The sequence below is a fragment of the Symphalangus syndactylus genome, chromosome X, assembly GCF_028878055.3.
Source record: "Symphalangus syndactylus isolate Jambi chromosome X, NHGRI_mSymSyn1-v2.1_pri, whole genome shotgun sequence".
Lineage (NCBI taxonomy): Eukaryota > Metazoa > Chordata > Mammalia > Primates > Hylobatidae > Symphalangus > Symphalangus syndactylus.
Window position 1 is genome coordinate 51,854,946 of NC_072447.2, and position 22,765 is coordinate 51,877,710.

The 22,765-nt window shown below is 38.0% G+C and overlaps 1 protein-coding gene across 3 annotated transcripts in view; it reads left to right on the plus strand.

Annotated features, from left to right (window-relative positions):
• Positions 1-22,765, plus strand: part of SYTL5 (synaptotagmin like 5) — a 214,776-nt gene that overhangs the window by 161,619 nt on the left and 30,392 nt on the right. For all 3 annotated transcript variants that reach the window (XM_063634338.1, XM_063634339.1, XM_055268696.2), the window contains 4 exons: positions 175-309; positions 12,983-13,124; positions 17,793-17,922; positions 19,635-19,735. In XM_063634338.1, coding sequence (XP_063490408.1) covers positions 175-309; positions 12,983-13,124; positions 17,793-17,922; positions 19,635-19,735 — 508 coding nt within the window. The remainder of the gene's footprint in view (positions 1-174; positions 310-12,982; positions 13,125-17,792; positions 17,923-19,634; positions 19,736-22,765) is intronic.

The following is a 22,765-nucleotide window of genomic DNA, read 5'->3' on the forward strand; positions in this document are numbered from 1 at the left end:
CACCCTTGATACTGTATTGCAGAGGCACCGGGAACTCTCCAGAACCTCTCAGCCCTAAGGCTGCTTTATTGAAGAATCCTTTATTATTAAAAGTACTAGAAATTGTATTCTTGAAACCGTATTTTTAAATGCTTTCTTTCTTATCTAATTTTAAATAAACGTATATAATTTCAGATTTCTTCTTAGCAAGTTCAGATCAGCAACCAGAGGAGAAATCATAACTCCCAAAACTGAAACTGGGCGGAGCTATAGCTTGGACTTAGACGGTCAGCATTTTCGGAGTTTAAAGTCAGCTCCTGGTTCAGACAGGTAAGAGTCATACAGATTAAGCAATGATGTAGCCTGAGGATAAGGTTGATATATTCCCATTCATAGGGGGATTTTAGGTATCTGTGAAATATTACCACTTGGAGAACTCCTAACACATAATGTGAAAATTCAGGAAGATATTTGTTAGTTGATATGGAAAGCACGTACCCTACTTCTAGAATTACAGCTATTGGAATTGCCTATGTCACCTGCAGGGATGAAACTTTATGTTCTGGCACTTGGGGCTGCAGTTCAAATGGAAATGTACAGGGCAAGTAAATGTTTTTCATTGACTTCCTGAGCTTTTTCTATTTACGCTCCTGAAAAAAAGAAACCTCTGAGTGTCAAATACATTCCTTGCAGCTTTTAAAAAATTATTAATAATTTTAAATTTGAATTGCCTCAGAGACTTTTTCATAAATTTCACTTCCTTTCTAGTTCCACCTCTTCTAACTGGAGGAGGTTATCAGTGGAGCCTAGTGAGAATGTCCTATCCACAGATCTATCACTTGTCAAGAAAAATAATGAGAAACACAAAGGATAGCCCAGAGCATAGTCATTTTATATCAGGCGTGATTTTCTGTATCCTTTTGGAGCATAGTCAAGACTTATTTTGATGATTAGTGTATTATCAAAGCTAGCAATGAGAAAAAAATATCCACCCTCATATTTCACTGGTTTGTCCAATTGTTAACTCCCTTTCGTTTGCTTGGATCTGGGGTAATTCTGCTAAGCCGGATAGTACAACTGGCAGATTTTCTTTTCTCCTTGGGTTAGGAAGAATGCAAGCAGAATTGCATTCTTCCCTGTAATCCATTTTAGAATGCAGACCAAAAAATTTCCTTAGAGGGGACACTATTTTGACTATTGGGTTATTTTTTCATGGTGACTCTCCACAGCTGTTTCTTTTGTCCCTATAACAGTCCTGCAAGCAAGCATTACTTTATGCAAAACTATACGGAAAAAAAAATTATAAGGAAGCATAAAGTCATTTATCACCCATTATCAAAATATTAATACTGTGTTCAGTATTTCCCAAACTTTCAAGAATGCTGATATATTCCCTTTTATGATTACAAACTGTTAAGCTATGGTTGCCTTTATCCTTGTAATAGTTTCATTTGTCTTCCCTTGGGGTAGCTTCATGCTGTGTCCCACGAAACTTTCTGTAAAAATCTCATTTTGGCTGGTCACAGTGCCTCACGTCTGTAATCCCAATGCTTTAGAAGGCTAAGGCAGGAAGATTGCTTGAGCCCAGGAACTTGAGGTTACAGTGAGCTATGATCACGCCACTGCACTCCAGCATGGGTGACTGAGCAAGACCTTGTCTCTAAAAAAAAAATAATAAATCTCATTTTTGTTTTTCATAGTTGAACTCCTGACTCTGAGATAGTAGTGGTCAAAATTATTTAGAGATAGTAAGCAACTAATTTGGTGTTCTTTATGCTCAGCCTCCTGGGACTCCATGGATGAGCCACCTTGGCTAACACTTGAGGCTAGCATTTAAGAAAAACAATATATATGAAAAGAGGAAAGACAAGACAATGTTCCTTGTTTTTTTTTTGAGATGGAGTCTCGCTCTGTCTCCCAGGCTGGAGTGCAGTGGCACGATCTCGGCTCACTGCAACCTCCGCCTCCTGGGTTCACACCATTCTCCTGCCTCAGCCTCCCGAGTAACTGGAACTACAGGCGCTCACCACCATGCCCAGCTAATTTTTTGTATTTTTAGTAGAGACGGGGTTTCACCGTGTTAGCCAGGACGGTCTCGATCTCCTGACCTCATGATCCACCTGCCTCGGCCTCCCAAAGTGCTGGGATTACAGGCGTGAGCCACCGCGCCCAGCCAATGTTCCTTGTTAAAGGAAAAAAAAAAAGGCTGCCAGCCTAATAAAATTAGATCGTGCTATTTTAAGAAATATGTCTTACAGTTATTCAACAAGAATAATAAGGGGCATGCTCTCCGGTATCAGTGCTTATACCGTAATGGACTCTATCTGCCTCAGTTTACTCTTTGTGTCTTATCTACTGCTAGGCATAAATAACCAAAACTATAAAGCCATATGGACATGCATCACCAAATACTGGTATATTGACCCAGGAGCTTCTTGTTCTTGTTGTAAGCTGAAAGGAAGTCCCTAAGTAGACTTTATCTTAAATTGTAAATACCTGAAATGGCTTACACAAGGTCAGAATATTGTAGTCAGGAGTGCTTTGGCTTAAGCATGTTAAGAACAATGTTTTCCCACTAAGAAAGTGAGTAAAGATGCTCAGGAGATCAATAGAGCAAAATGTCCTTTCCCTTGAACAGGCATTTATCACAATGATGACTCATTAATGGACTGCCACAGTGAGATGAGTTCCATTATTTCAAAATGAGTCCTTAGAAAATTGAGGCAGGAGGTAGCCCATCTTTTCTTAACTTCCATCATCTGAAGAGACTGTAAGATCCCAGTCTCTTTGGTCTATTGCCTGACCCAGCTTACTAATAGTTCCCTTTTTTCCTTTACAATGCATATTTTTTCATGGATCATTGGTCTTTTCATGGGGCAGCTGGGCTTCGGCATTCCTTTTTAAGGCTCACATCATATAAGAGTGTAAATGATGTGTTATCAGATGTGCGGTTGGCTTTATTTCTTTTCAGTAGTTTCAAAGCAGGGGAAAGTATGAATAGATTAAAGAAGCCCTAGCTGCCTCTCAGAAGAGCTTGTCAAATGGATGTTCACCAGTTGCTAGGGACTTGGCACATGAGACAAAGAATATTTTTAGGAAAATAAATGTAAGCTGTAGTTAATAAACAATATTATTCAAGGTAGTGATTTCTAATCCCTACAAAGTTGTGATGAGCTGTCACTGTGGTATGATTTACAAGATCTCTAACTTAAGTCATGCTCTCCCAGAAACAGACCCCTAGACAAGGATTTATAAGCAAGTGATTTATTATTAATCAAGTGATTCCGAGAGAAACCAGGAAGGGAGTAGGAGAGACAGAATAGAGAAGTGGAAGAAGCTAAACAATGGTGCTAGCTCCAGTGCGGTCTGAGGACTCAGCCTGATCCTGTAGGAGACTCTAGAGCATAAACTATATCCCTGAGCTTTTTCCACATTGAGGAGCTGGACCACTGCACTCCTATACCAGTCAGTCATTGACCATGGCCTCCCTTGAATAGAGTCTCTAGACTTAGCAAATGAAGATACAGCATGCCCAGGTATATATAGTTGAGACTAACAACCGTTTTTTAGTATAAGTGTGTTTCATGCAATATTTGGGACATCCTTAAAATTATTTTTTATCTGAAATTCAAGTTTAACTGTGAGTTCTGTATTTTATCTGACAACTCTTCTGTAGGGGTGAGGGGGGGACAAACTCCAGAGTATTTCTAGGCCTCCAGCTCCAGTGCTAAAGGGAATGTCTCTGAAGGTGGCAGGTGACATCCATTAGCAGAAAAGAACTCAGGAGCTGGGGAGTAGCGTGCACAGCTGGTAAAAGGAATCTGAGGGAGATACCAACAATGTTATCTTAAAAAACAAAGTAAAACTAGAACTTTGAACCTAAAATGTATTTTGTTCAGTAAAAATGGAGGAAGAATGATGCTGTTTCTCAGTAGCGTTTCTATCATGTCATTGGAGAATATGGCAATATTTACATGGAATGTGAACAGACGGTGGGACCTTGTTTGGTCTCGTAACCAACTAGGTTCTCATCTTTCTGCCCTCCCACTCCTCCGCCCCACGCACACCAGTTTCATCCAGTTATTCCTAATTGCTCTCCAGGGGGTCTGGGACTGATGGTCACAGTCTCTGTGAAGCTTCACAAGCTGCTTTGCTTTGGCTGTGATTCACCAAAAGCAGAGACCACACCATTCAAACCAGCCCTTAGCTAGTTCTCGTCCTCATTTCAAGCACTGCCCCTCTCTCTTTCTCTCTCTGTCCAGGAAATATGGCACTTCGGATATCATCATGAATTTAAATAATCATCCATTCCTCATATCTATTATTTTGGTAAAGTGAGTTTATTTAAACCCATTCTATCACTAAATGATACCTTCTTTTTCATCAGAAATAAAATTATTCTCCTGTCCTGAATGTAATTTTCATTGACATCTTTGCAATTAAGGTGCCAATTAGGTGGCAGCCTCTTACTAGAAATTTGAATATAGCAAAGTGGGAGTGTTTAACTCTGAGTCAGGATCACATCCACAAAGTCAACTATGGTCTGTTTTGTGTATTAGATAAAACATTACATAGCTAGTTGCTAATGCTATTAGCAAACTCCATTCCTTACTGGGCTTAAAAAAATGTTCAAATGTATAGCATATCTCTGAAAGTATGTACATTTTATTCTATAATGATCGTTTGGTGACTCAACAGGATAAAGGCTGTGAGCATTGTCCTCCAAAGGAAAATTACTTTCACCACTTTCCTGTGCCTTTCCCTCCTTTGTCACTGCTAATTCCTTTTTTTCCATTTTAATCTCCTTTGGGTAAGCTCAGCCCTCCTTACGGGGAGCGAGGGGTGAGCAATCAAAGCCACAAGCTGTAGCAAATGCTAACAGCCTAAAGCAATTCGCAAAACCATGGTGGCCCGAGAAAAGTGAATTTTAATTCCAGGGAGCAACTGACACATGATAAAACAGGAGAGGAAACATGAATTCACCAGAGTATTTCGTTATACTATGACCTTATCAATGGGAGATACACAGTCTGAAGTTGCAAAAAAAAAAAAGAACTTTAGCTAGAAACTTCTATTTAGAACTCAAAGCCATCCTTTTCTAAACTCATCCTTTGCCCACCATATGCACCAATATACACTTGATTTGGGCCCCTTTGGAAGAAAATCCTGAAATAAGGATTCAAGAGTAAGTAATATGCTCAGGATATGGTCTAAGGAAACAGAGATAGGAGAGTGGAGAAATGAGCTAGGGAAGGGAAGGCAGGCAAAAAGGATGTGTCATTAAGCCAGTTGCTATTGTGGGCAACTAGAGCTCAATCTCACTGGCCAATTCTAGAAAACCATGCTGAACGTACCTCAGAGTTATCCAGTTAAGAGATAGGGAATCTGGGGTATTTTTACAGCAGCTCTTTGTTCAAAATTTATTGAGGGCTGCTTCTAGGGCACTAACTCTCTGGCACTTCTGACTTGCCCTGTTCGCAGGGGCTCCATGCTCCCGTGAGTCAAAAAACTCCTCAAGCAGGGAGTTCTGGGTATTCCCAGTAACCAAGATTCTGTGGGTAGAGGTGAGTGCTGAGGGCAAATGGGCAGGGACACTGACAGAGTCTGCTACAACCTCCCTCCCAAACTGCTCTCAGACCTCCTTCAAAGATGCAGTTTGTCAGACCATTGTTCAGCCCCTGATTTCTGTTTACTTTATATTATGTGTGACTTTCCTCATTATAATGTCAATAATGTGAGAAGGTATGGAGGCTCAGTAATTCAGCCACACCCATGCTTCATTCCTGTGATCAAATGATTGTAAGCTTGAAGCCCCCTCCTTGCTGTTTTGTCTGTTTCTCCAATTGTTTCCCGTGGATTCACTGTCTCGGCATGCTCTATTTCTATGAACTAAATCTAACACATTCCCCTCCTCCAATTTAGTAAATTGCCCTTTTACTCACTGCTACCTAAATATGTATTATGTGACATGTTACCATTCTCAGGGTAGCTAAGATACAATAGATGGCCTTTCTTCTTCTACAAATCATTGAAGAGCAGAGATATGTGACTTGGTCATGTATGCATTCTATTCATACAAATGAATTCAACACACAGCTCTGCTAACATTATTGACCTAGTACTATATATGCCAGATGGTAAATGTGGAAGTTCTTAGACAGTAATACTATTCCACCCTTTTATGAGCTTCCAATTTAGCAGGAAGGCTGGGATAACTAAACAAATAATTTAAATACAATATAGTAATACGATTTTAAAAAGATGTTCTGCGTGCTATGGGAAAACCAAAGATAGGCATTTATCCTTCCAAAGGATTCAGGTAAGCTTCATTGAGGTGATCCCTAAGCAGCTTTTAAGAAATGAGAAGGACTTGGCCAGGTAAAGAAAGATAGGAAGAGCATTCTACACAGAGGAAATAAAAAGTACAAAGGAAAATAGACATAAAGCAGACTGTGTGTGCTGAAAAGAAACTGTTCAGAGTTTCTAGAGTATAAAAATTGAAGTGTGGTGTACAAGAGATGAGGAGATGGAGAGGTAAGTTGGACCAGGATGTAGATGGCTTTGGATGCCTTAATACCTATCTTCTTATATGCAATATAACATCCTACTCAGAACAAGAGGTTGGCAATTCTTTAAGTATGGAGTAAGTATTTGTTTCATTTAGTTGCTGAAAGTTAAGTTCTGTTAAACACTTCCTTTTTTGTGTGTCTATGGGGGAAGGTAGTTGGCTTTCTTCTTGCCCCCGACTTCTAATTGACCCAAGGCTTTTCATGGCCGCTGGCCTCTCTCCTCAAAACGGTTTCTGGTCATTATTCAGAAATAAGAAATTAGATCAGGATTTTAATGGGATGCTAAAAAACAAAAACTTTATCATGTTGAGAGTACCACCTGTTCTTAAGATCTATTTCTTCATCCCCAGCTGGAGTCCCTTCCTCATGGTAACTGTCTCCTCCATTTTAGAGGGAGTCTTCTTAAAGGGAACAAATCCATCAAGGAAACACTAAACATTTTAAAACCACCAAACAACGCAGTTTTTTTTATTAAGTCGAATTATAAAGCTATTTCTATAATTAACATTAGGATTCATTTGGCACAATTTCATTGAGTGCCCACTGCCTTATACTACTCTTGTCCTTTTTCCAAAAAGGAAAAGGAAGATATGTGTGAGTAAGCCATAGAAGGCCAGTGACTTAAGGGGACATTGCAGCTACGGAAGCTGCTTGAGGAATTTCCATGTCTTTCTCATCTCTCTGCTTCCCTAATTCTGCTTTCAAGGGATCCTATGATGCTCACTTGGGCCTGAGTTTCACACACAAACACCCAATACCTGAGATTTACTTCTTTTGGGTGTATTGGCTTCTCCAAAGAGTGTTGTTTTTAAATAGACTCATCTATGTGTGTGTGTGTGTGCGTGTCTGTGTGCATAGGCACTGTGGTGTTAATATATATATATAGCTTTTCATCCGTAGTTCCTGCCTCCTAACTCCCATAGTCCTTGTTATACTGTTGGGTCACTTTAGGCCTCAGAAAACATAATCTCTCTCTCTGACCTTCTGCTGTCCCTCTTTCACCTGCCAAAGCAGGACTCTAACCTGATTATGGTTCAAAAGACCCTCATTCCGGAGAACCCTGCCTCATAACTTAGAGGAAGGAATGCTACACAGAGAAACCAAGAAAAGTCTGAACAGATGGGCCTTGCTAGGTTTAGATCGTGCACTTTCTGTCCAATCACATTTTTACATGGTTGTCAATCATGCCTATGTAATGAAGCCTCCATAAAAATCCAAGAGGACAGAGTTCAGAGAAATTCTGGATAGCCACACATGTGGAGGTGCCAGGAAGGTGGTACGCACATGGAGGGCATGGAAGCTCTGTAGTCCTATCCCCATACCTCACCCTACGCATCTCTTTATCTGTATCTTTTGTAATATCCTTTATAATAAACTGGTCGATGTAAGTGTTTCCCTGAGTTCTGTGAGCCGCTCCAGCTAATCAAACACAAAGAGGGGTCGTAAGAACCCCAAAGTGAAGACAGTTGGTCAGAAGTTCTAAAAGCCTGGACTTGTGACTGGTGTCTGGGGGAGGACAGTCTTGGGGACTGAGTCCTCACCCTGTGGGATCTGACACTCTCTTTGCATAGATAGTGTCAGAATTTAATTAGAAGACATCCAGCTGGTGTCTGCTGCTTGCTGTGTGGGGAAAAACCCCACACCTTTATTCACAGAAGTCTTCTGTGATGATTGATGATTGTTGTAGTACTGTGAGAGCAGAGGAAAAACATACTTAGGGTTTTTCCCCAAACTGGCATACACACAGAGATCAACAAACCTTTTCTGTAAAGGTATAGATAATATTTTCGACTTTGTGGGCCATATGATCTCTGTCTCAACTACTCAACTTTGCTGTCAGAACATGGAAGCAGTATAGACAGTACATGAATGAATGGGCTGCCTGAATTCCAATCAAATTTTATTTATGGGCACTGAAATTTGAATTTCATATAATGTTTATTCATATGTCACAAAATATTATTCTTCTTTTGATTTTTTTCAACGATTTAAAAGTGTAAAAACTACTCTAAGCACACGGCTATATAGAAACATTTAGTGGGCCCAAATACGTCCACAAGCCATAGTTTGCTGACTCCTAGTGCAACACATTCACTCACTAAGACAAAGTATCCTTCCGTGTATCACAGTCTGAACCACAAGAACAGCTTAGCTCTTTTCATGTCAGTACTGCTGAATTAAAAAAAAAAAAATAGTGGTAGAAGTGGAGGGAGCAATGCAGATGAAGAGATGTCTGAGATCAATGAACTTTTATCCACAGCTTAGCACAGTGGTTTTCAGCCTTGGCTTCATATTGGAATCACCTGGGGAGTTTTAAAACATGCTGGCACCTAGATCCCACACCCACACCCAGAGTCCCCTGTGACTAGCCTCAGTATAGTCTGGACATGGGAGTTTTAATAGCTCCCCAGGAGTTTCTAATGTGCATCTGAGGATGAGGGCCACTCATCTCACATAAGACTGTTAATAAAGACACAGCACTTGGGGATCACCAAAGACTAGAAGATTGAGCTACATTCATTTTTAGTTATCTCTTTCCCATTTAGCAGGCTCATCTCACTTTCTAACTGCAACCTTCCTTGGCCATCTTTCCTGCATATTCATTGTAGATCCAAAATAACTTTAAGAAGTTAAGAAAACTCATAAACCTCAGAAAGAATATTGTGCATTGTCTCTGTGTTGTACTGCACATTAGTCTCATTGTCCCAGTGAGTTTTAGGATCTCTCAGGTTCGTGCTGCCTTAGGAGAGCATACATTTAATCATATGGGAACAGGCTCAACACTGTCAGCCACTCTGGGAAGGTTGGATCCTGGGAAATTATTTCCTGGCTACAACTCCTAGGAGACCTTTATGTAAACCAGAAAGGCAATTACATCGTAATCTCTGCCCGCTATCCTTGGATCCTCTGTCTAGAAATGGGTATATCTGGGAAGCTGTTATCAAGATTTTGGAGCAACATGGTGCTGTGCTGAACCCCTATTAACCTCAATAGGGAAGCTGCCAGGTTCAAGAGACTCAGAGCAAGGAAACGAGACATACGATTTTATTAGCATCTTACACACAGGGGACAGAGTCCAGCAGTGGTGGGCTGGGCAGGAAAACCACAACCGCTTGCAAATAATAATGCAGTTTATATAGCATTTTCACTTAAAACCTTCCCCCAAAACGACCTCCACCTGGAAACCTTCATGTAACCCAAAACTCAGGGCCTCAATCCCCAGTATGGCCTGTGTTCCATGAGACGGGCCAGGGGCTCAAATGTTTTCATAGGTAAGAAACAAACCTCAGGGCTGGCCACTCCTGGATTCCCTAGCTTGGAACAAACATTCAGATGCATCTGCTACACAGGGTCATTGTAAGTATACTGAAATTATTGCTGTCAGATGTGTTTACCCTACCCATGGAATTAGAGATAACAAAACAGAAGGCTTTTAAAGTATATTTCATAAGGTAAAGTAAATGAAACTCTTTCCTAATCTGGAAAATGTGTCTTTCAGCAACCCAGAATATTCAAACTCCCAGACAGTGACATATCCCCACATTTGGGCCTTTTACAATGAGATAAATGTATCTCTTTCTTGCCAGTTTTTACTTAACCACGTTTTAGCTGGATCAAAAAACAGCTTTTTCTTAGTTGACCTTTACACTTCGCAACTTTAATTTTGACTTGACATAGCTTTTATCCTTTTCCAATTTAAGTGGCAAAGATTCATGTATTTTATGTCATATTTTACATAACTTCTAAATGAGTTGGCACCCAATATTTATGACAATATGCCTTATTAGACTAAACCTTTTTTTGAGTTTAATCAACTGGAAAAAAAATTTTGAGAAGCTCACAGTAAATGTCAAGGACAAATGTGAAAGTCTATGTCATTTTTGAGATAATGCTGCTGGCAATGATAATTTGCAGTAGCTGACTTACAATCACAAGAATTTTTTCCTTATTACAGGATAACCTCTTGAATGTCATCACCACAATTAATCAACCTCTGCCAGAGCTTCTACATAAGTAGCACGTTTGGTTTCAGCAAGGCTAATCCATGATGGGGCGTTTCTCAAAACCACCTGGCTCTGGGAGGACCTTCCGCACACACACAAGCAGAAACACTCACATGAGTCCCTTTGTTTCATAACTTCTTGGCTCATTTCTGCAAGATTCACTCCTGCCCTTTCTTTTTAAAGGAGATTTTACCTGAAACAGTAGGGAGACATATTTTTGTGTTAACATTGTTCTAGAGAACCTATGGTCACAGTACAGCATCAATGGGAAAGTCTCTATGCCTCTCCTAAGTAGGACCTCTGAGATGAGCAGAAATACTTGGAACAGTACAAATATGGCTAACTGTTGCCAAATGTAGAAATGCCATGCTTCAGGTAGAAGGGTTCAGGAAAATCACCAAGAAAATTAGAATTCCAAAGTGTATCAATTTACTTAATCACAAAATTTTACTCTCTTGTTGTCAGAATCAGCAGACACAGTCTTAGACATCTTCTCAGCTGAGTTCATAGTACTGTAATTTACTTAGAGTGCCATCTCTACAAAGAGGAAACCAGAGATCCTTTCTGCAGAGACTGTTTAGTAAAAAAGAAATGCCACCCTTTAGTAACCACTCTTTAGTAACATAGAACATTTTCATAATTCTCTTAATCAAGTCCCAAGAAACTAATTCCTAGCTCTTTGCTCCTTTGATTATCTTCTGTTTGATAGTTCATTCTATAAATGCAAAACCTGCCTGGCTGGAATGATTTGTTCTTAGTGAAATGATGAGTAAGCAGTATGAGAAACTAGAATGGTCACAGACTTTGGGTAGATGACAATACTGTTTTTATGCTGATTGTATCACATGCTGACTGTATGATAGCATAGTGGTATGTCAGTGTGTGTATGCATGTGTGTGTGTACATGCATACATGTATGGAATAATTATTTAACCTCTCCAATACTCAATTTCTTCATTTAAAAAATATTAAGTAATATTCTAAAACATATTTTACAGGGATATTGGGGGATGGAAAAATGGCTAACACCTAGAAGATACTAAGTAAATACCACTGCTATTCATGATTATTGAAGGTGGTGGTAGCTGGTAATGTGGTCCAAGACAAATTTGGTTTTGATGACTTCTCTGGTGCACAGCTTTGGAAAAACTTAGGAGTTGTGGTTGACAGTTCTATCCAATGGTCATTGCCTATTCTTCTGCCTGATTTATCTTCTAGTAATGATATGTGCACATTTAAACATTCTTTTAAAAAATATTCCTTTATTCTATTTAGTCTTTCCTCTTATTGGCTCAACTGTAAGTCCTCATCACTGTTAACCACTGCTGGTATGCTTTACCAATAAGATGTGTACTATTATATGTGCATTTGTAACTCATTAAGACAGTAACTGAGAGAGTAAAACTCATAAGGGCTTCTATTTTACCACTTAGCATATTTTGTGCCCACTGAGGGAAAAGAATAAAATGGGAACAAACACTTCTCTTAAACTCCAACTTGTCAAAATTTATGTTGACTTATGAAGCTCATTTAATAAGAAAATTGTGAACACCTGAAGGGCAGGAACTGCTTTTTCATTTATTGTTATTGGATTGAATTGAATAGTTAGCACATATGAAAGTGATTCAAGCTCATTTACCAAATGTCATTATTTTTGTACCATATTTATTAAATGTGCACCATGAATTAGACACTAAAACAACACAGAGAAATGAAATGTAACTTCTAATCTTTGATTAAATATGTACTGAGTGGCTTCTTTGTACTAAGGCACTACAAAGCTGCTGGAGATACATGATAATTATGGCATGGACTCTGTTCCCAAGGAGTTCATAGTCTAATGAAACACCCAAGCTCACATATGTGGATCCATTAGGGAGCCAAACAAGACATTTTGCAGTCAAATACTAAATACAGTAGTCTGCCAAAGACCGTAAGTCAATAGGAATTGAGTGGAACAGAGGTTGACAAGGCTTGTGCTTGACAGGAAAGGCCTAATGGGGAAGGCTGGACTTCATTTGCCCTTGAAGACTGAGAAAGATTTGCATAGACAGAGAGTGGTTAAGAGGGCATAACAAGTGGAGACAAGGTAAGCAAAGGCCTCAGGAGGTGGAAGTCAAGATGGTGAGTTGAGAAAATGGTAGGAAACCTGGACTGGCTGAGAGAATGCTGGTAAGCAGAAGGAAACAAAATCAGAAAGATGGGGTGAAGTTTAATTACTGTGGGGCAAATGGGGACAAGCCTAGTGATCCCCTCAGCGCCTTTGAGGAGGAAGGTGACATGATAGTTTCTAAGCAGTTCCAGTGTGACTCTTGTGAACTCAGTGTGGTTCACATGTTCTTATCAGTTTCCTCATCAGCTTTAGTCTGCCTGTGTATTTGGTTGCTGCTCTGCTTCCATGTTAAAGTCAGAATGTGCTTTCTCATTTAGGGGAAGCACTGGCTCATCAGATCTCAATGACCAGGAACCTGGTCCTAGGACCCCGAAGAGCAGTCGGAGCAATGGTGTGACCCCAGGCACTCAGAGGTCACCAGCCCCAAGCACACGAAGTGTGACCTCAGTCATCAGTAGAGTAAGTACACAAACCTGATGAACACTGTATTAGTTCGTTCTCACACTGCTATAAAGAACTGCCAGAGATTGGGTAATTTATAAACAAAAGAGATTTAATTGACTCACAATTCTGCAAGGCTGCAGAGGCCTCAGGAAACTTACAATCATGGCAGAAAGAGTCTGTCAAACACTTATAAAACCATCAAATCTCGTGAGAACTCACCATCACGAGAACAGCACAGGGGAAGCCTCCCCCATGACTCAATCATCCGCCACCAGGTCCCTCCCTCGACACGTGGAGATTGTGGGGATTACAGTTCGAGATGAGATTTGGGTAGGGACACAGAGCCAAACCATATCAGACACCCAGTCTCTGAAATTCAACCTCACCACGGCAGCATGGCTAGGTTTCAACTCTCTATATATCAGAGCATGTTCTTTATGCTGCTTAAAGGTAGAAGCTTCATCAGGACTGAACCTCCTGCATCTTAGCTCCTGGTAGGAAACCCAAAATGAAAAAGGGAAGAGAAAGACCAGGTTCAAAGGTAGCACTTGTATGATGGAGGTTTAAGTTGCTATATGGCTTAAATAAATATAAAATATTTTAGAAGGCTCTGATTTTGATCCTCTCTGTTACTTCTTAGAGAAAATATTCATAGGTTGAGTGCACAAATTTTTCCAAACAGATTTAAATCTGGAAAAGTAGAACTTTTATCTAGTTTTTAAAGTAGAAATTTTTATTTTCTTTTCTATACAACTGTTAAAATAGGGGGTCAACACATAATGAAGGCTTAAATTGCATTATATATATATATATGTGATCAATTATATTTTCTATTGGTTTTCTCTTTTTAAAGAATATGAAAAAAGTATTTGGGGAAAAATATTCTCTTTTATTAAATATTCTGTTGGAAGTTATATTTGGAATGAATTAGCATTTACTAGATTTTTTTTATTTAGCAGGAAGCTCCATCCACATTACTGGCGTCTATATTTGATAAATCTTTATATGAGCAGTGAGTTCATACAATACAAACAATTATTTGACTCAGGCAACATTTAATGAGAACCTACTATATGACAGGCTCTAGTCAAGCAAAGACTTGAAGGAAGTGAAAGAATTAGCAATGTAGTTTTCTGGGGCAAGGTGTTCCACCAGGCAGAGACAGCACTGATATTCAGCAGGTACATGCAGGGAAGGCTGCTCTACTTCCTTGTAGCTGGCCTCCATCTTGATTGGTCAGTGCCCTTGCTCAGCCGGTTTCTAAAATATTTTTAATGCCTCTAGAAGAACAGCCAGTGTGGAGCCCCTGAGGTGGGAGCACACCTGGTATGTTCAAGGAAGAGGAAGGAGGCCAATGCAGCTGTGGTGAATGAATGAGGCAAAGTGAACTAGGAAATGAATCCAAAGAGGTCATAGGGCTGGATAAAGCCTTGAAGAGTGCTGTGTGGAGTCAGCATTCACTCTGATTAAGATGGGGGAAACTGGAGGTTTTAGAGCAGAAGAGTAACACAATCTGCCTTCCCTCTAAGCAGGATTTGGGGGCTGTGCTGAGAAGCAGCTGTAGGAGAACAAGAGTGAAAGCCAGAAAAGCAATCAGTAAGCCATCGTCATACCCCATGTGAGAGATTGGGTTTTGAAACAAAGAGATAGTGGAGGTGGTGAGTAGTCAAATTCCGTTAAAGCATTCAGACAGATTGAAAACCAGTAATAGATTTATTTAAACATTTATAGTCTAAATTGTAGTTGTGAAGATAAAAGGCATATTTAAAACTTCATAAATATTTATGCTAAGGTCAGCAAACCATTTCTGTTCAATAGCTAGAAAGGTGCATGGATAGTTGATGAATACACTCACCTCTTGGAATCTAAAAAGGAATGATATTCAAACTACTTAGTGACCGGTCTGGCAGGGATGTTGAGAAATCACAACAGACACTGGCACAAGGCTGGGGCAGTATCCTGGGGGCCCTTCTATGTCATGCACTAAACCGGAATTATGGGGAAACCTGGGCTTATAGATGAGGGGGAGCACAGGGAGGTGGGGGATGGACTGGGAGTAGTGCTGTTTATCAACTGACACAGAAGTATTTTTAAAAATTTAACACCTAGTACAGTTGTCCCAGTGGGTAGCAGCTGACAATCAGTCCAATGACCAATAAGTTAATCAAGTTTATTCTCACAACAAGGTTTATCTTCCTACGTACAATTTGAGATTATTAGGGGGGAAATCACCCTTTTCATGTGCTAATACCCTCAAAGGTAACAGCCCCTACTTGTGTATTTCTTTGTTAAAAAGCACCTAGATCTCCGCAACAGAAATTCCCTGCAATTTAGTAGAGTATTTGTACATATACGTAGGCAGTGCCTATGTTGATCTCATTCTTGCAATCTAGCTGGTCTAAGCTGGTCTTTTCTAAGAGAAAAAAGAGAAACAAAGAGAAGTACTTTCTATTGAATAAAAATAAGACAGCACAGTAGTTTATGAAGTATATTTGCTCTTTCATTAAAAGGGAAGTATATAGCATTAGATGGCAGGTATATAGCATTAGATGATGAGCAAAGTAACAACTCAATTTCTCCCATTTCTTAGCATCTCTTTGTTTCAATGTTCTTTTCTGCTTTAGCATGAAAGAAAATATATTAGTCAGGGATCTCCACAGGGATAGGACTGATAATATATATATAAGGGAGTTTATTAGGGAGAATTTGCTCACACGATTATAAGACAACGTCCCACGATAGGCTGTCTGCAAGCTGCGGAAAGAGAGAAGACAGTAGGATGGCTCAATCCAAGTCTGAATGCCTCAAAACCAGGGAGGCCAACAATGCAGCCCTCATCTGAAGCTGAAAGCCCAAGAGCCCCTGGGAGGCTGCTGGTGCAAGTCCCAGAGTCTAAAGGCTGAAGAACCTGGAGTCTGATGTTCAAGGGCAGGAGGAGGGGAAGCCAAGTGTCTGGTGCAGCTAGGGAAGAGCAAGAGTGAGCAGACTCAGCAAACAAGCTGCTTTTCCCTGTTCTTTCATGTGCTTTGTTCTAGCCACACTGGCAGCTGATTGAATGTTGCCCACTCCACAATGGGAGTAGGTCTTCCTCTCTCAGTCCACTGACTCCAATGTCAGTCTCCTCTAGCAACACCCTTACAGACGCACCCAGAATAATACTTTATCAGCCATCTAGGCATCCCTCAATCCAACCAAGTATACACCTAATATTAACCATCACAGAAAACTTTTAGAGCATGAAAGTCTCTAACCTGTCCTCTACTGTGATGTAACCAATTAATTTTAGGCTTGACACCCTGAACCTCCAGGGTATGTATTGCTTGTTAATGACAGTGCAATATTAATTGGCCTATTAGTGCTCAATACTAATGATACTCACAGATCACTTGTGGGAAAACTTGCCATTAACATAATTGCCTCCAAGGAACTTGGTCTTGCTTCATTAGAGGACTCCATGTGTGAACAACTTTTTGAAGAGGTGTTGAAAATTGACCTAAACTAATTTATCAATTTGACCTCTGTCACACTCCTGATAAACTTTTCTTGTCTACGGCAATTAGAGGAAGTTAGGAGCTATATACCTCCAGCTACAGGTATTATGTGTTGGAGAATAATAAGATACTCAATTAGCATGTTAAGCAAGCGAAAGCCACATTTCACTGTAGTGAGTTCATCAAAGTGTCCCTGAATGTCTAAGATATGGGAAACAGGGAGGGAATTCTTCCTCTAGGATTTCAAAAGACACTTTTTGATTGTTTACAGAAGGGAGAATTGAAAAATCTGTTTTAGATGTGATCATTATCATACCATGATGTAATTTGAATGGACATTTAACCTCAACCCAGTTCTGCAAAGGTCCAAAATTTGTTATAGTTGTTGTTTTAACACTCAAGCAAGCTTCAGATGAGGCAGCAGTCAAGCCCTGCCTTGGTCTATGGCAGGGCAAAGGTGGGTCTATGGTCATGGGCAAAGTTGGGACAGAATTTTCCTTACCGTATGTTACAATAAAAGCAAGTCCCAGACTGAATTCTGCCACATGTACAAGCACTTATTAACAAGCAGATACCACACAAAAAAATAACTATTCCTGTGAGCTTGGGAAGTTTTCTCTCTTTATCTTTTTATGAACATTGATAAGTACCATGCATGAAAGTCATTCTAAAATAGATGTAACCACCCATATTCTGACCAGCCAGCCTTCTAGATGGAAAAGGTACATGGTATTCTGTTAAATGGGGGTGGAAGAGGTAAGGGATGGTTGAAGAGAGGGTATGTCGAAAGAGGGAACAACATAGGACCAAACAGAGTTCTAAGCTTGAGTGCTACTCTGAGAGTGTGAATCTTGCCAGATTATTATACATCCTTCATATAAGATTGAGGGTACCTGTGTGATCTTTCTTATTAATCATATATTAGAAAACTCATTGATTTGGGGAATGAGAAATTGTCCAGATACCTTTTGCACTAATTAACAAACCTCTTAGAATAGATTTTGGATAGCAATTATTGATGGTAAATTTTGGAGTTACATGGACTCCTGGTGAGGGTCATTCAAATGTCAATTAGCTCTTCTTAAATAGTAATACATATAAAGGTGTTTATACTGAAGTATATTTATATAGATGAATGTTATAGTAAATTACAGTCAGTATAATTTTTTTCTCATTTTTACTTTGTGGGAAGGAGTATGGTTTTGAAAATTCCATGGATTTGGCTGCTATTGAAGGTACCTCTCAGGAGCTCACAAAGAGTCACTGCAGAAACACTTCTGGCACACCTTCCATAGCAGTGTCTGGAACCTCTCTCTCCTCAGGTGGGTATTTACAACGTGCCTACTCTATTGTTTAAAATGACTAAATCAAATGGAATTGACTGCTATGTATGGTATTAAATGGATGTTTCATGCTTTAAAAAATAAGCATCCCTTCTTTGACCTATGGTGGTAGGCCACTCCATAAGAACTGCTTGAAGATAGACCCAAGTAAAGCTTTGGGCACCTTACATTCATGAAAATTCCATTTATTTAGTACATACTCTTGCCAGGCATCATCACCGAGTTTCAGTGCTACATCAGAATATCAATATTTGAATGTAGGAAATATAAATTGTTCCAGGATACATTTGCTATAACAGATAAGAACACTTGCTCAGAGTTCAAGGAAATGGTAGTTCGATTGATATAGTAGTCAGAAGTCCCCTACATATAGACAAAAGAAAATCATTCTGTGGTTTAAATAAGAAGTTATTTGCAAGCAGCACTAAGGTATTAATAATTACCCCTTTCATTTGTATGGTACACTCAAATATGTCATTTTACTTCATTATCACAACAGTCCTCTGAAGCAGCTATTACTCATTTTGAAATGTTAATACCTATGACTAAGAAAATTCTTTGGAGAAATTTGTCATAATTATGAAGCTTATGTCCCATACATGGAATAAAAATCATGATGCAGTCTTCAACATTAAAAAGCTACCTGTTACCTAATGATGATATATGCACAAAGCCTAAGGCAGGATTCTGTATGCTGAATTGAGGGGTCTCTTCTAGCCAGCCAGCTCCCAAAGGGTTTTCTAAATGTGTGTGGTTATTGCTACATTTTGCTCAGGAGTAAAAAACTGTTCACCTGTTAATTAAATTTTCAAACTAGTTTAGAAACCAACATCATAGGGTCTACTTCTACTACTACTTCTACTCAACAGCTCCTGTTAATTGAGTACATACTCTGTGTCAGGCCTATGCTAAGCACTTCTGCATTATTTTTTTCATCAATTCAAACTTAAGTACTTGATTACTCTCTCCAATCTTTCTCATTTATAAGTAACTATATTGATCTCAGTAGTGCTTTGGTATAGAACTATTGTGTGGAAATAAGCTGTCCTGACTTGGTAAGCCGTCCAAAGCATTACTAAGAGGTGTTATTGCTCTGTAACTTATATTTTCAAAACTGAAAACAAGATGTTCTTCTGATGAAAGACTGTTCTGGTCCATTAAGAAATAGAACTTCCTCTCATTGCATCTATAGCCTCTCATTTTTGTGTGAAAAGAACTTACTATATCACTTCAAAGTGGCAGTTTAGAATAGGTTGCATTGCATTTTTGTCAAATCTGAAAACACAGTGAATTCTCTAAATATTGCAAGCAAGAATTGTTAATGTTTTATTTTTTTCTAAATTTAAAGGCCCATTCTAAGAGAGTTTTTCTAAGTCTAGGAGCAAAGCAGTTGCCTTAAACAGCTTAAAACATAGCATTTTACAGTAGCACATTTAACCTCCTGTGATAGAAGGAAACATGAACACCTAAGTGTAATTCAGTCCAAGGCAATTACCAAAATATTATTAAAAATGGAAGTATGTTATCATAAACAGCATGAAGTTACTGACTCCGACTGTTGCTTTCATGGCACTATTTATGATCTGTGCCTAAAAAGAATTGAAATAAAGGTGAAACACTCGCAATAAAAAATGAAATCTTCTCACAAAATAGGCTGACTCACGTCTTTCTTTTTCCTTTCCACCTTCCAGATCGGAGTCGATCTGAGTTAGATTTGAGTGAGTCATTTACAGAAGACTTAGAGGATACCGTAAGCATAAGAAGCAAGTCTGTCCCTGGGGCTTTAGACAAGGTAAGTTGGATGTGGAAGAAAATATAATGATGAGGAGGAAATAAGGGCATTATCTTGCTCCAAGTGGTTACACTTTTAGGTGATGATGAGTTGAGAGCAAAGAGAGGATATACAGTCATCTCTTCCTGTTAGTCTTCACAGTCAACACATGAAAACTGAAAGAATAACTTAGAAAATGTAATGGGTAATCATGTTAATGAGTGAAGGTTATGTCTAAGAAAACACATGTTGGGGATTTCAATTTCTGGCTAAAGTCTTATCACTTAATCTAAACCTGAGAAATGAGGGATCCTAACATTTTCCTTAGCCAAATATTATTAGACATATCTGATTACATATTTATATCAACATTGCTATATCTCAAGTTACCACCAGTAAATTCACTTCTAAACTGAGACAAAATTATGTGAAAATTAATGTTTCAGTAAACTCATTTCTAGAATGAGAAGGTTAAATTAGATTATTGTAAAGGTTATTTCCCAGTCTAATATTCTGATATTCAGATTTCTGTAATTGCTATAATAAAATATGCACTCCTTGGAAGAAATAGAACACAAATGTCAAATGGTACTGATAGTTTTTCCAAAGCAAACTAGGAAACTTAGAGTTCTAAAATGAAATAATATTTTCTATAGTACAAAAAACTGGGAAAATACTTTAAAATCTACCTCCAAAAGAGAGGTGGGCAGTGAGATCAAATTATTTCAAAGTTTACTCATGTTCAACCTTTAAAGGATTACTAATTCCAACATTATTAAGCTATTAAACTATTCCTGATCTTAGAAAACCATTAAAATCTTTTCATTCATTGTATGCAGCCAGTATAATCTTGACACTCAGATTTGATTTTTAAAATAGTTTAAAAAATAAAACTACAAGTCAAACTAGTTTACGAATATAGATGCAAAACTTTAAATATAATATCAATTAAAATCTAGCAGTGAATAAAAATAGCAATAAGTAAGTTTTATGCTAAGTATGGGTGGAAGAATGAGTCTATATAAAAATATTTGTCAGCATAATTTATATCAATATACTAAAGAAGAAAATGACATGATTCTGCATGTAGAAGATACTAAAGGATCTACAAAAATATGACTAGAACTGATAAACAAGTTCAGCAAGGTTACAGGAGATAAGATCAATATACAAAAATCAACTGTATTTATATATACTAGCAATGATCAATTGGAAAATGAAATTAAGAATATAATTCCATTCATAATAGCATGAAAAATAATTTTCAAAAGTAAGGAATAAATTCATTTTTTAAAAGTATAATACATGTGCATTGAAATTAACAAAAATATTTCTGAATTAAAGGAGACATAAATAGAAATAAATTCTGTTAATGGATTAGAAGATTCAATATTTTTAAGATGGAAATTCTCTCCAAATAAATTTGTAGACAATGCAAACCCAATCAAAATACAAGCAGGATAATTTTGTGGAAATAGAAATTATGATTCTACCATTTATATGAAAATATACGGGACCCAGAATAACAACATCAATTTTAAAGAGCAAAGTTGGAAGACTTATACTACTAGATTTAAAAACTTACTCTACAGTTATAGTTATCAGTACAACACAGTATTGGCATAAACATTGGCAATCAGTGGAATAGAGTTGAGATTCCAGAAAAAAAAAAAAAAACAACTTTATGGCCAATTGATTTTTGGCACTTCAGTGGGGAAAGAATAACCTTTTTAACAAATCATACCGGGACAACTGGATATCCAAATACCACAAAACATAAAAGAACTTTGACTCTTAACATATACCATGCAGAAACTAAGTAATGCAAAATGGATTATAAACCTAAATGTAAGAACAGAAACCATAAAATTCTAAAAGAAAACCTAGGAGAAAATCTCCATGACTTTGAGTTAGGCAAAGAATTCTTAGATATGGCACCAAAAGCATGATGCATGTATTCAAGAAAAAAAACTGATAAATTGAATTTCATCAAAATGAAAAATGTTTACACTTCAAAAGACACCATTACAGATGTGAAAAGTCAAGCCACAGACTGGAAAAGTGTTTTCAAATTATATATTTGTTAAAGGACTTGTATCTAGAATATATTTCTTAAAACCCTTACATTCAATATTAAAAAGACAAATAATCATATTAAATAATGGGGAAAAGATTTGGATAGACATTTAATCAAGAAGATTTACAAATGCCTAATAGCCACATTAAAATATGTTCAACATCATTAGTTATCAGAGAAATGAAAATTAATATCACAATGAGATACCACTTCACACCCTCTTGAATGGGTGTGATTACAAAGACATAATAATAAGTGTTGATGAGGATGCGGAGAAATTGGAACCCCCTACATTGCTAGTGGTAATGAAAAATGCTACCTACAGCCATTCTTTAAAAGAGTTTGGCAATTTCTTTAAAAGTTAAACATAAATTTACTACATGACATAACAATTTTGATCCTAGGTATCTACCCAAGAGAAATGAAAACATATGTCCACATAAAGACTTACACACGAATGGTTATAATAGCCAAAAAGTGAAAATAATAATGTCTGGTGAATAGATGGAATACAATGATATATTATTCAGAAGTAAAAAGAAATGAAGTACTGACACGCACTACAACATGGATGAATCTTGAAAATATTACGCTAAATAAAAGAAACCAGGAAAAACTACATATCATATAATTACATTTATATGAAATGTCAATAAAAGGAAAATTGATAGGGAAATTAAAACAGATTAATGGTTGCCAGGGAGTGAAGAAGTAGGGACTGACTGCAAACAGGCATGGGGGAACTTATTGGGTTGAAAATGTACTAAAACTGGATCATATTGATGTTTGCTCAACTATAAATTTGCTAAAAATCACTGAATTACATGCATACGATAGGTAAATTTTGTGGTATGTAAGTCATACCTCAATAAAGTTGTGGGAGAAAAAATTAGCAGCAAGGAAAATAGCCAGAAAAGTGATAATTGTTAAAACTAGGTAATCAGTTATAAGGGTTCATTATGCTATGCTTTCTA